The 13,189-nt window shown below is 41.8% G+C and overlaps 1 protein-coding gene across 2 annotated transcripts in view; it reads right to left on the reverse strand.

Annotated features, from left to right (window-relative positions):
* ANGPTL6 (angiopoietin like 6) overlaps nucleotides 1–13,189 on the reverse strand; it is a 34,151-nt gene that overhangs the window by 1,981 nt on the left and 18,981 nt on the right. The window contains exons 1-4 of one of the 2 annotated variants that reach the window (XM_073654131.1): nucleotides 8,462–8,503; nucleotides 3,266–3,899; nucleotides 1,381–1,546; nucleotides 1,014–1,207 (exon numbers count right to left, since the gene is read on the reverse strand). In XM_073654131.1, coding sequence (XP_073510232.1) covers nucleotides 1,014–1,207; nucleotides 1,381–1,546; nucleotides 3,266–3,850 — 945 coding nt within the window. In that variant the 5' untranslated portion in view covers nucleotides 3,851–3,899; nucleotides 8,462–8,503. Of the gene's footprint in view, nucleotides 1–1,013; nucleotides 1,208–1,380; nucleotides 1,547–3,265; nucleotides 3,900–8,461; nucleotides 8,504–13,189 lie in introns of those variants that run through there. The other variant, XM_073654130.1, reaches the window with a different exon arrangement.

Here is a 13,189-nt window from a genome sequence, read left to right on the forward strand (position 1 = left end):
ATTTTCAGTTCTCTCTCAGCTAGTGGATGGAGACTAGCTGCTATGATGTCTCCCATACACAGCGCACACAGCTACGAGGGATTCCTGACTCTATGCAGGACATAGGCATAAGCAGAATGGAAGATATTATACAGCTGTGCTGAGCAATGTGGCTGTGAATCCAGCTGTGGGGTGAGATAAAATATTTACGAGAGACAAGCTGCACCTTCTTTGTTTTATAAAGTTTATTGCTTATGACAAATAAAGTTCAGTCGGGATCAAGTCTTGTAGGACAACAGATATAACAGTTATTGTGAATGGTTATTGCTGTACTGAGCAACGTGGCTGTGAATCCAGTTGTGGGGTGAGATAAAACACTTACTAGAAAGAAGCTTCAACTTCATTGTTTATAAAGTTTATTGGAAATTATGAAGAATGTCCAGTGATATCAAGTCTTTTTTGAAAAATATAATATTACTGGTTATTATGGACACTAGATTCTGTGATGGGGCATTGATCCAGGGAACTAGTCTGATTGCTGTATGTGGAGTTGGGAAGGAATTTTTCCCCTAATGTGGAGCTTAGTGTTTGCCACATGGGGTTTTTTGTCTTCCTCTTGATCAACATGTTAGGCTATAGGTTGAACTTGATGGACTTAAGTCTACCTTCAACCTTAAAACTATGACACAAAGTCTTCTAGCACAACAGATATAATGGTTATTGCGAATGATCATCACATCTATGGCCACCTACGGCTTACGGTCCACATCGTCCATGTGCTAGCATACAAGCTCTTTCGAGCACCGCAAGTACGGAGATATTCTCACCTAGTAGATGATGGATGGATCATGGCACAATTTTTTCTGTTGGAAACCTAGTAAGAACCGATACGTGTGCCATGTTACAACACCATATAACTATATCATGAATATGTGAGCTCTTGCTCAAACTAGGCTTGCAAGTTCGAGAGAAGTTTGGATAGCAGAACACTATAAAAAGTTAGGAAATATTTTCAAGAGTGAAGCTGTTCTCACTTTGTAGTTATGCCAAGTTTTAAAGAAGTTGGTGGATCCATCTTGTCGTCTTTGGATCACTGTCCAACCTCCTCCGTTAATTTCTTGGTCACACCAGGCCTGCATTATTTGGTTGCTGTTATTTGGTTTCAGAAGATAGATACCACTGGATTGGTGACCAGCTAAAAAGACTTCATAACAATCCACCCATGGTCCTGATGGAGAAGAAGACAATGGATCATTAATGGTCCATGGGAATCCCAAACTTTAATATGTTATGAAATTATTACAATTTGGCTATTTATATTTCATATCATTACGTTGTATTTTATGTATTCGATGTCCATCCTATTAAGGAGTTTTTGACAATCTACAGTAACTGAGGTACCTTCTGATTTGGAGGACTCGGTTTTGCTATCCGGGGCTTTGGAGGTTGTCTTGGTTGCTTGTGTTGGGAGTACTTCTTTCTTGTTTGCAGCTTCATCTATCTCCTCCCTATCAGTGTCACGATTTTGTTTCTTCTTCCCTTCTGAGGAGGCTCCACCAGTTGACGCCTGGAAAAATAAATTGCCTGATATGTAAAGACCATTTTACCCTAAAACAAAGAAAAAAAGTCAATGGTTTGTCATCTTTCGTGAAGTTACGTCTAAACCACCTTGACCCCAGATGCTTGGTGGCAACAACTAAATGCAAACAGTAGGACTACATGGTTATCCCATTGTCTTTCTGAGTCTATAAAGAATTAATAATTTCCCCCTGTTACCACTACCCAACTGCTCTGTCTAAATAAGAGTTGAGTTGAGTAGAGACAAGGATATATACTAGAAGTTACTGGGAACCATATCATGCAGCTCGGTGGCTCAGTGGTGAGCATTGTTCTTTTGCCGGTCCGGAGTCTTGTGTGTGATCTGACTAAGGACAACATCAGCATGGAGTTTGTATGTTCCCCACGTGTTTGCTTTAATTTTTCTGGGTTTTGCCGTTTCCTCCCACTTACCAAAACATACAGATTAGTTAACTGGAGCTCTATCAATTTTGCCATAGTTTATTTGAGACCTAGCGATGAGATTGTGAGTCTCAGTGGTGGACAGAACCTGGTTTGAGTAATGACAATCTCTGAGCTCCACTGTGGAATCAGGTGGCTTTGGTATAAAAAAAAGAAATCATTGGAATGGTAGCAATCACCACTTACGACCGAGAAAAATGTTTGAGAAAAGAGGTCCAGCTGATGGGACACATTTACGACCCCAGCCCTTGGGAGAACTGGTGGAATGTGTATTGTAGAAACATCATTTTACCGAGAGGAGGTTCTTGCCATAAATCCCTTTACAATATCTTTTACACCCTTGGCCATTTTGATTAAATAGTTGGGAAATAATGAAAACAAATTCAATGATAAAAATAAATTCTGGGGAGAAAAAAAGTTTCCTTTTATGATCTCTCATATTGAAGTAGTGTCAAAGTTAAGTCCAAGGTATAACATCACATGGTTCAGTTGGAATACCTTCACATCCTCACAATCCTACCACAATATTCTGGGCTGATTCTACTCTGAGACTTGTCCACATACTGCGTATAGTCAGTTTGCCCTCAACCCAATTCTTTTTTTATCCAACGGCATCTTTTGATTCTGTTGGAGCATAAATTATCCTTAATTCGGCCCTTTTGCCTCACGCAGTCTACCCTCTCTTTCCATCTCTCCCTTCCTCCTTTTCTCGTTTCCTTTATGGTTTCTCGACCTTTACAATGTGGCTCTTAATTCACATCATGTTCTATTGCTTCCCATGTTTTGTTATGTTTTTGAGGATCTGGTTCACCCCTTGTTAATCATAAATCTACATCTATGAGTCGCTCATGTGATTGTACCTGCTGAACAAGCTATAACATAAAATAAAAATTTCAACTTGAAATGATAAAAATAATTCCAGGGTTGAATTTATACAATGGGTCTAGAATCTGAGATGATAAAAGGTTCCTCTCAACCAGAACGGAGAGGTCTAGTGGCATAATTTAAAGAGTTTGTTTTGGGGCCCAGAAGCTTTATTAGGACCACCAACTATGTATAGTACTGGTGTCTTGACCAGGATGCAATTGCTATATCTGCCCATATAGATGTGCCCCTGACATGGTCTAACCATGTTTGTGTACTTAACAAAGCCCTACCTGTACAACATCCATGTTTTTGATACCCATCCATACAAAGATGTGTCAGTCCAAGGCCATGTTCTCCAAATATAATTCTGTATACTATTGATCGTAGATTGCCACCTTACCTGGTCTGCTTGACGTTGGCCAAAGATTTGCAGACATTGCTCTTCTAAACGCGCAATGATCAGACTCTGGTTGTTGACTAATGACGTTAGAAAGTTGTACTTTTCCTGTAGATCTCGGTACTTTGAAGCCAAAGCGAGGACTTCAGAGGTGGCATTGGTTGCTTTATCCTCTCCTTGAAATAAGTCTTTTGAGTCATTCCTTTTCTGAAGGACTTCATGGAGTAGCTGCACATGCAGATGACTAAGACGGGATCCCATATTCCTGCCCTCTCTTCGCAGATGGTCCATTTCATTGGCCACCTCATGGTCAACATCTACCAGCCTTTTAATCTTCTCGATCTCGGTTTGTTGACGACTAAGTTCCTGTTTCAACTCCTCGACTTCACTTCTGTTCACTCCAAACACATCGGGGAACTTCGCTGTGCTAATGCAAACAGCTCCAGTGATTTTCTGCTGTGGCACCACAAATGTGTAGGTGCATTTACCTTGGCCTCCTCCAGTGTTCAGGTTGACATATTCGCTGGATAGCTGTGGTTGGCAGAAGGTTGGCAGCAAGGTTATCCATATGACTGAATAGAAGCTCATTGTAAAATTATCTTAGATAATTTCAGGTCCAAACCTCATCATATACGTTCTGGAATGGAAAACAAAGTAGTTACAGTCATAATTAATGGTAATGTCCAGTGTGCCATTCCATGTTTTGGCCATTTTCAGCAAGACTGGGTAAATTAATGTTCATTTTAAAAACTTGTCAGTCAAGCAGGAGAAGGCGGCGATGGGTAGGCGGAGGAAGAGCTGGAGTGACAGAGGTTTCAGAACTACCATAGTCCTTCAGCCTCATTTGCATATCAATTCATACGCTGATTTCTCAGTAATGAAGGAACGGACTGGCCATTTAAATGTACTGCTGGACTTATCTTTGAAAGAGCTACAAACGCATATAAATAGTTTGGGGAGTTAAATACTGCTGACAGCTTCCCTTTAAGCCTGCCTGGCAAAGCTGAACATTCAAATAGTCTGAAGGTGGACTACCAGGGTTGGTCTTTGGGTTCCTATAAACCTTGGATTGCTTGTTCGACCGACAGCTAATTTTCCAAAATGTTCCAAACCAGGCTGGCACCCCTGCTAACATCTTACCACCCAAGAGGATGAAAAGATCAAACATTACTTCTCACATACACTTGAGGTGGTCGGACGGTCCTGCCAAAATCGTCTGGTTTGGCCAACATTAAGCTTATGTGCATCTTTATCTTTAGAGGTGCAATCACAACTGTCTGGGTCACCACTGGCCCTGATCACCCACTTGTTGGCCAAATCTATGGAATGGCCTCTTCATTCCCTAGTTTATTGGTTGGGCAGCGCTATTTAGGAAACTGACATTGTTATATGGGCACTGTATGGATTATTTATTTGTAGACTGTATGATTGTATTATTTGGGCACTAAATATGGTGCATGATATTATGTCCTGACCTGTAATAGCACAGGAATAAAACTACACAATGACTGGCCTTCCATGGTCAGTAATTTGGTTTTGCAAACAGTTATGATAATATATTGCTCCTAGAAAAAAAATGGAACAAAATATTTGAAGAATGTTCCATTGTACCTGTATGGATTATTTATTTGTAGACTGTACGATTGTATTATTTGGGCACTAAATATGGCGCATGATAAGGAGGAGATTCCACCAAAAGAAGGTGCTGAGCTTGGAACTATTCGACCTAATGCCACCAAAAATCCTTTCAAAACTCCTGAATGATACAAATCCTTATAATATTGATTTATTAGTGCAACCACTAAGAATAAATCCTTCAACTCATCAAAAGGAAATTTCACCTTTGTGACAGCAACTTCTATTTTTGGCAATGATAAGTTTGTCAAAGCACCATCCCTATTAGTATTCCCTGAAGAATATTATGCCCTGACCTGTAATAGCACAGGAATAAAACTACACAATGACTGGCCTTCCATGTTTAGTAATTTGGTTTAGCAAACAGTTAAGATAATATATTGCTCCTAGTATTAAAGCAAGTGTAGTGCTACAAAGAGTTAAAACTTAACATTTATTACAACTGAATAAAAAAGTAATACACAAGTCCAAAGGACCTAAAAACGAGTATAAGCCTGTCTGTGATAGTGAGTGACCCTAACAATCAATAGCTCATTATGTCCAGGAATATAACCATATGTGATACCAACATAGTCTACCTGTAACATCACACAGAAAATGGCGGGAAAATAGTAACGGAGCTCTCAAGACAGTGTCTCAAACGTATCGTGTCTCAGCCCACAAGAACCTTAATACATTTACACAATTAATGGTGAGCCTTTAAACACCTATAAATATATTAATGGAACGACCTCACCAGATAGAATGTTGGTTCTTGCTCTCTGGCTTTAAGACAGCTCCATGTGATGGGGCATCCAAAACCTTATTCAGCCTCCAGCAACTCACAGCACACCGCTCCCAACGCATTTCATTGCCTCAGCTAATCATCAGGGGAGAAGAGGGTGTCATGCGGTATAGAAGCTGGCATCAAACGCTCAGCTTATCCATTAGACAGTGCCGATAACAGGCAGATAGGTCCTCCTTTTGAATATGCCCGCGCTGACAAGCGTGCGGGTCACTTCCGGTTCCGGCCAGACGGCATCTGGTATGTGGAACGCAGGCGCCGGCCGTGACACGCAAACGTCACTTCCGGCTCACGCGTCCCACAGGAAGCCAGTGCACAGACCAGGAAGCGACGAGTAGGGGGAATGAACACAGTGTGCCCACACATAGCACGCCGCGGTGGGTGGTAACAAGAACCCCCACCCACCCAAAATCACCCCCACCAGGAGGAGTGTCAGAAAAAAAGAGAACAATGCATGACACTCCTCCGGTCACATACCATATGCCGTGCAGTCTATAATGACCACGCTAGACATACCCCAGTGGTCAAAAGACTGGAGATACTTCACGGGTCAAGTCAGATCAGTGGTAATGAGACAGAGGACAACCTCGCACACATAAAGCCCAAAAGGAAGGAGAGGTAATTTGTAAAAATAGGGAGAAACTGGGGAGGACCGCACCTCCAGAGCAAGGGAAGGGGGAAGGGGAGGTGAGAAACGGGAAGAAGGAGAGTGGATAATGGGGCATACCACAGGAAAAGATATTGAGCAAAAAATCAAAATCAACCAGATGAATACATCAAGGGGAGTAGAGACAGCAGAGGGGACTACACAGCCCTATTGATAAACTGGTGAGGACTGTCCCTACCTGTCAGTGGAGGTTGGCACCCTAAAACCTGCGCAAGTGGCGCCCCCACTCCGCGGCGGCTGTCCCTACTCTCCTTGCCCTATTTCGCCCTGCACTCATAAGAAGGACCTGTAGGACAACTAATGGAACGAAATATTTGAAGAATGTTCTATTGTACCTTTCAAATAAAAAATGTTGCATTTCTAGAAACCAACCTCCTAATTCAGACATCTCTCTCTGTCGGAATTGTGGTTACAAAAATGTGCACTTGGTACTACATGAAATACAACAAATACGTAAAGAATAACCGTGCTTCAGAAGTTGCAATGTAAGCTGTGATACCGGGCATCACTGCAAAAATAGATAACAAAGGTTTACCTGTACAATTAAATAATCGCGTGCTGAGAAGTAGCAGAAGAACTGGAATATGAAATGCACTGAAATATGGAGTATAATAGATGGTCTGAGACGAAGAGTGACTATAACAGTAAAACACTGTGGCGATGATATGGAATATAAGTGTAAATAACCATAATAATGAAAAATGAACTGGAAAGAAAAAATAAAGTTCGAGAAAAATATATACATTAATAAATAAATAGCGGCGCCAAGTAGCAACGAGAAAGTACTAATTGTGGTTAGCACTGAAATACTGCACACAGATTGCGGCAGTAATTGACTTTACAATTGGTAATGTGAAATGCAACAACTCAATGTCCTTTAATCGTCACCTCTAAAGTGTAAGACAAGCTGCAGACCCCTGTAAGCATAACACCATGAATACGTGTAAAATAAATTATCGGTGAGGCCAAGTCTAATAGTAAATATAATAGTCTGGGGGTTGAAAATATATGTAGATCTTGAAACTCACCAACGGTGTGTCAGGCGCTCCCTGCATAATCCTTAGATTTAGATTTATGTTGAGTTTATTTTCATAATTTATTTTGACACTGAAGGTAAATTCCAGATTGGACCAGGTAAGGCTTTTAATGTTTTTAATCTGGACTTTTCAAAGCTTTGATATGGCACCACATAAAAGGTTGGTACATAAAGGGAGATACAGTGCATTGTGAAAGTATTGGCCCCCTTGAACTTTTCTACCTTTTGCCACATTTTTGGCTTCAAACATAAAGATATAAAATTCTAATTTTTGGGGGAAGAATCAGCAACAAGTGGGACACAATCGTGAAGTGGAACGAAATTTATTGGATATTTTAAACTTTTTAAAAAAATTAAAAACTGAAAAGTGGGGCGTGCAATATTATTCGGCCCCTTTACTTTCAGTGCAGAAGTTCAGTGAGGATCTCTGAATGATCCAATGTTCTCCTAAATGACTGGTAATGATAAATAGGATCCACCTGTGTGTAATCAAGTCTCCGTATAAATGCACCTGCTCTGTGATAGTCTCAGGGGTCTGTTTCCAGTGCAGAAAGCATCATGAAGACCAAGGAACACACCAGGCAGGTCCGAGATACTGTTGTGGCGAAGTTTAAAGCCGGATTTGGATACAAAAAGATTTCCCAAGTTTTAAACATCTCAAGGAGCACTGTGCAAGCGATCATATTGAAATGGAAGGAGTATCAGACCACTGCCAATCTACCAAGACCCGGCCGTCCCTCTAAACTTTCATCTTGAACAAGGAGAAGACTGATCAGAGATGCAGCCAAAAGGCCCATGATCACTCTGGATGAGCTGCAGAGATCTACAGCTGAGGTGGGAGAGTCTGTCCATAGGACAACAATCAGTTGTACACTGCACAAATCTGGCCTTTATGGAAGAGTGGCAAGAAGAAAGCCATTTCTCAAAGATATATCACTTTTGTGATATACTGTATATCTATATGTCTTTTCTTTTCCTCTATATCATGCTGACAGGGCAATAAAAGCTGTGATTTCTGTGCATAGATGAAGTTCAGAAGTTCCTTAGGAATAAAACCCTATAAAGTGTGACGCTAACCTGTTGTCATCACCGGCACCTGTACAGCATCCAGGAGAAGGTTAACAAGGATAAAAAGGTTAATATATAACTGCGAGCAGTGCAAGGGGTAGGCAGGGCAGGCACTTGCCTAGGGCGCTACCTCCTGCCTTCCTGAAGTGGGCACATTCTGGGGGGGGGGGGGGACTGACATTGCTGAATGCCTGCGGGCACCCGGCACCTCCCTCTGGCCTCAGGCACTCAGCACACTTGACGGCTGGGTATTTTTGATGTGAAAAGGGTAATAATTCTAGTGGAAGTGGCCATCAGAGCTTGTTACCTGACCCATCAGAGGAGGAGCACTATAGGGGTCCTGTTAGCTCACTGTCTGACCCATTCCTTTGCTGTGACGCAGGGAGGCGCCATTGACCTACAGCACCAAAATACCTTGTCCCCACCCTACCAGCCAGATCAGACTAGATGCGAGATTTACTTGTAGTCTGATACTATACACACATAGGTCTGCATCAGAGCTGTGAACACAAAACTGTACAGTCGCTGTATTGCATGAACACATAGCATAGCAGGGAATATTTGAGGACGGGGGTCTAAGACTGTTACTCTGCTTATTGCTATGACCACAATAAAAAGTTGCATCTTACACAAGAGAAGATGGGAATATTGCGATAAAATGCATATATCAGCTCTGGGGCTTCATATATACGGAGGAAAGATCTAATCTTGGACATTAACTTATTAATACCGCCGCTTTGATTAACCCCTCGTGTAGACATGGCAGCACCCAACATCAGGAGAGGTGCAGCAGTCTGGGCAGTGGGTACACAGATCTCAGCCTCTTCATTACCTTATTATCCTCAAGAAACAAAGGGAAGCAAAAATAAGAGGGAATTCTGCTGACGAGCGGAAATCAATCCCAAACCTCAAAGTTCAGGCCTTGGCAGATATTGTATGTGGTTACCAGGATCAGGTTGCAGTCACAATTCAGCTTTATGTCTGGGGAGAAGTTTCCACAGAGTTAACAGCGTGTGTGTGAATGTGGCTGTGTGCATGTATATGTGTGTGAGTGTGTGTGTGCGTATATATGTATATATACAGTACAGACCAAAAGTTTGGACACACCTTCTCTTTTAAAGATTTTTCTGTATTTTCATGACTTTGAAAATTGTACATTCACACTGAAGGCATCAAAACTATGAATTAACACATGTGGAATTATATACTTAACAAAAAAGTGTGAAACAACTGAAAATATGTCTTATATTCTAGGTTCTTCAAAGTAGCCACCTTTTGCTTTGATGACTGCTTTGCACACTCTTGGCATTCTCTTGATGAGCTTCAAGAGGTAGTCACCGGAAATGGTCTTCCAACAATCTTGAAGGAGTTCCCAGAGATGCTTAGCACTTGTTGGCCCTTTTGCCTTCACTCTGCGGTCCAGCTCACCCCAAACCATCTCGATTGGGTTCAGGTCTGGTGACTGTGGAGGCCAGGTCATCTGGCGTAGCACCCCATCACTCTCCCTCTTGGTCAGATAGCCCTTACACAGCCTGTAGGTGTGTTTGGGGTCATTGTCCTGTTGAAAAATAAATGATGGTCCAACTAAACGCAAACCGGATGGAATAGCATGCCACTGCAAGATGCTGTGGTAGCCATGCTGGTTCAGTATGCCTTCAATTTTGAATAAATCCCCAACAGTGTCACCAGCAAAGCACCCCCACACCATCACACCCCCTCCTCCATGCTTCACTGTGGGAACCAGGCATGTAGAGTCCATCCATTCACCTTTTCTGCGCCGCACAAAGACACGGTGGTTGGAACCAAAGATCTCAAATTTGGACTCATGAGACCAAAGCACAGATTTCCACTGGTCTAATGTCCATTCCTTGTGTTCTTTAGCCCAAACAAGTCTCTTCTGCTTGTTGCCTGTCCTTAGCAGTGGTTTCCTAGCAGCTATTTTACCATGAAGGCCTTCTGCACAAAGTCTCCTCTTAACAGTTGTTGAAGAGATGTGTCTGCTGCTAGAACTCTGTGTGGCATTGACCTGGTCTCTAATCTGAGCTGCTGTTAACCTGCGATTTCTGAGGCTGGTGACTCGGATAAACTTATCCTCAGAAGCTGAGGTGACTCTTGGTCTTCCTTTCCTGGGGCAGTCCTCATGTGAGCCAGTTTCTTTGTAGCGCTTGATGGTTTTTGCAACTGCACTTGGGGACACATTCAAAGTTTGCCCAATTTTTCAGACTGACTGACCTTCATTTCTTAAAGTAATGATGGCCACTCGTTTTTCTTTACTTAGCTGCTTTTTTCTTGCCATAATACAAATTCTAACAGTCTATTCAGTAGGACTATCAGCTGTGTATCCACCTGACTTCTGCACAACATAACTGATGGTCCCAACCCCATTTATAAGGCAAGAAATCCCACTTATTAAACCAGACAGGGCACACCTGTGAAGTGAAAACCATTTCCGGTGACTACCTCTTGAAGCTCATCAAGAGAATGCCAAGAGTGTGCAAAGCAGTCATCAAAGCATAAATGTCCATAAATTATGTTATGTGTAATAATGAGAAATGACACTTAGAAAAAGTATTGAACACGTTTACTGAAATGTAATTAATACTTCGTACAAAAGCTTTTGTTGGTGATGACAGCTTCAAGACACCTCCTGTATGGAGAAACTAGTCTCAGGCATTGCTCAGGTGTGATTTTGGTCCTTTCTTCTACACAAACACTCTTCACATCCTGAAGGTCCCGTGGACTTCTTCTATGGACTCTGAGCTTTAGTTCCTTCTATACATTTTCTATTGGATTCAGGTCCGGTGATTGGCTGGGCCATTACAGCAGCTTTATTTTCTTTCTTTAAAACCAATTCAGAGTTTACTTGGCTGTGTGTTTGGGGTCATTGTCTTTCTGAAATGTTTTATTGTCATCATCCTGGTAGATGGCAGCAGATTTTTATCAATAATGTCTTAGTACATTTGTCCATTCATCCTTCCTTCAATCACATGAAGTTTGCCAGTGCCCTATGCTGAAAAACAGCCCCACAAAACAGTTCCCACCTCCAAACTTCACTGTTGGTATGGTGTTTTGGGGGTCATATGCAGTGGCTTTGGCCTCCAAACATGGTGTGTATTATGGCATCCAACAAGTTTAATTTTGGCCTCAACTGACCAGACTATATTCTCCCAGTATTTCACAGGCTTGTCTAAATGTTGTTGAGCAAACTTTAAACACGCTTGAATATGCTTTTTGTTCAGCAATGGAGTCTTGCGTGGTGAGCGTGCATACAGACCATGGATGTTGAGTGCATTACTTATTTTTTTCTTTGAAACAATTGTGGCTGCTGATTCCAGGTCTTTCTGTAGTTCTCCACAGGTGATCCTTGGCTCTTGGACAACTCTTCTGATAATTCCTGTCACTCCTCTGTCTGAAATTTTGCGGGGATCACCTGATCATGGCCGGTATATGGTGAAATTGTGTTCTTTCCACTTCTGGATTATGTCCCCAACAGTGCTCACTGGATACTTTAGTAGTTTAGAAATTCTTCTGCAACCAATGCCATTAGTATGTTTTGCAGCAATAAGGTTGTGAAGGTCTTGAGACAGCTCACTGGTTTTACCCATCATGAGATGTTTTTTGTGTGGCACAGTAATGAGACACCTTTTTATAGGCCATCAGTTGAACCAGCTGATATTATTTTTCACTAAGTGGCAGGATTGCTTTCTAATTAAAGTCACGACTTTCCATGGCTTTTTGCACCTATTTTTCTTCATGTGTTCAATACTTTTTCCCTGTGTCATTTCTCATTATTGCACATAACTTTATTTATGGACGTCTATGGTGTGATTTCTTTGTCTGTGTGGATTGGATGGGTTGTTACCGACATCTGGTGAGAATTTCATGTCAATAGCTTCTTTAGAAATATATTTACTTAGAAAATTGGTGACGTGTTCAGTACGTATTTCACCTATTGTATATGTGCATGTATATGAGTGTATGTATATGATTATGTGTGTGCATAGGCCCATATCTCTGGAGCCATATGGCGGATTTTAAAAAATGGAATATTCAGGGGAGCAGCGGGAGTAAAATAAGAGCAAAAACTGGATTTTACATCTAGCGACAGGTCCCCTTTAAGCAGAGGCCAAGTTCTCTCAGCGCCCAGGACAAAGCTTCAAGATGTCCTTTACCCCACACCTATCTAATAGATTGTAAGCCTGCGAGCAAGGCCCTCGCTCCTCGTGGTGTAGAAACATAATTATTAATTAATTAAATGCTTATATGTGGTAAAAGGATACAAACAATGTAAAGGAAATAAATAAAATGAGGGTAAAAAATAATAAGTAAAAAAAACAACTTAAATAAATGGAGAGGGGGCACCGGGATGAGGTCTGACCTTCCTTATCCACCCACCTCCCTGTAGAGACCCTTCATGACCCCACAGATCCTGGCAGGACGATGTTTGACATACTTGTCCCAGAACCAAGAAAGGTGCTACTCATCTAATCCTAATGTGTGATACTGCCTGCGGGGCTGTGTATCTAATCCTAATGTGTGATACTGCCTGCGGGGCTGTGTATCTAATCCTAATGTGTGATACTGCCTGCGGGGCTGTGTATCTAATCCTAATGTGTGATACTACCTGCGGGGCTGTGTATCTGATCCTAATGTGTGATATGGCCTGCGGGACTGTGTATCTAATCCTAATGTGTGATACTGCCTGCGGGGCTGTGTATCTAATCCTAATGTGTGATA

This window comes from Phyllobates terribilis, unplaced genomic scaffold (assembly GCF_046119375.1).
Source record: "Phyllobates terribilis strain yellow unplaced genomic scaffold, ASM4611937v1 Scaffold_11__3_contigs__length_659146591, whole genome shotgun sequence".
In the NCBI taxonomy this organism is placed as follows: Eukaryota; Metazoa; Chordata; class Amphibia; order Anura; family Dendrobatidae; genus Phyllobates; species Phyllobates terribilis.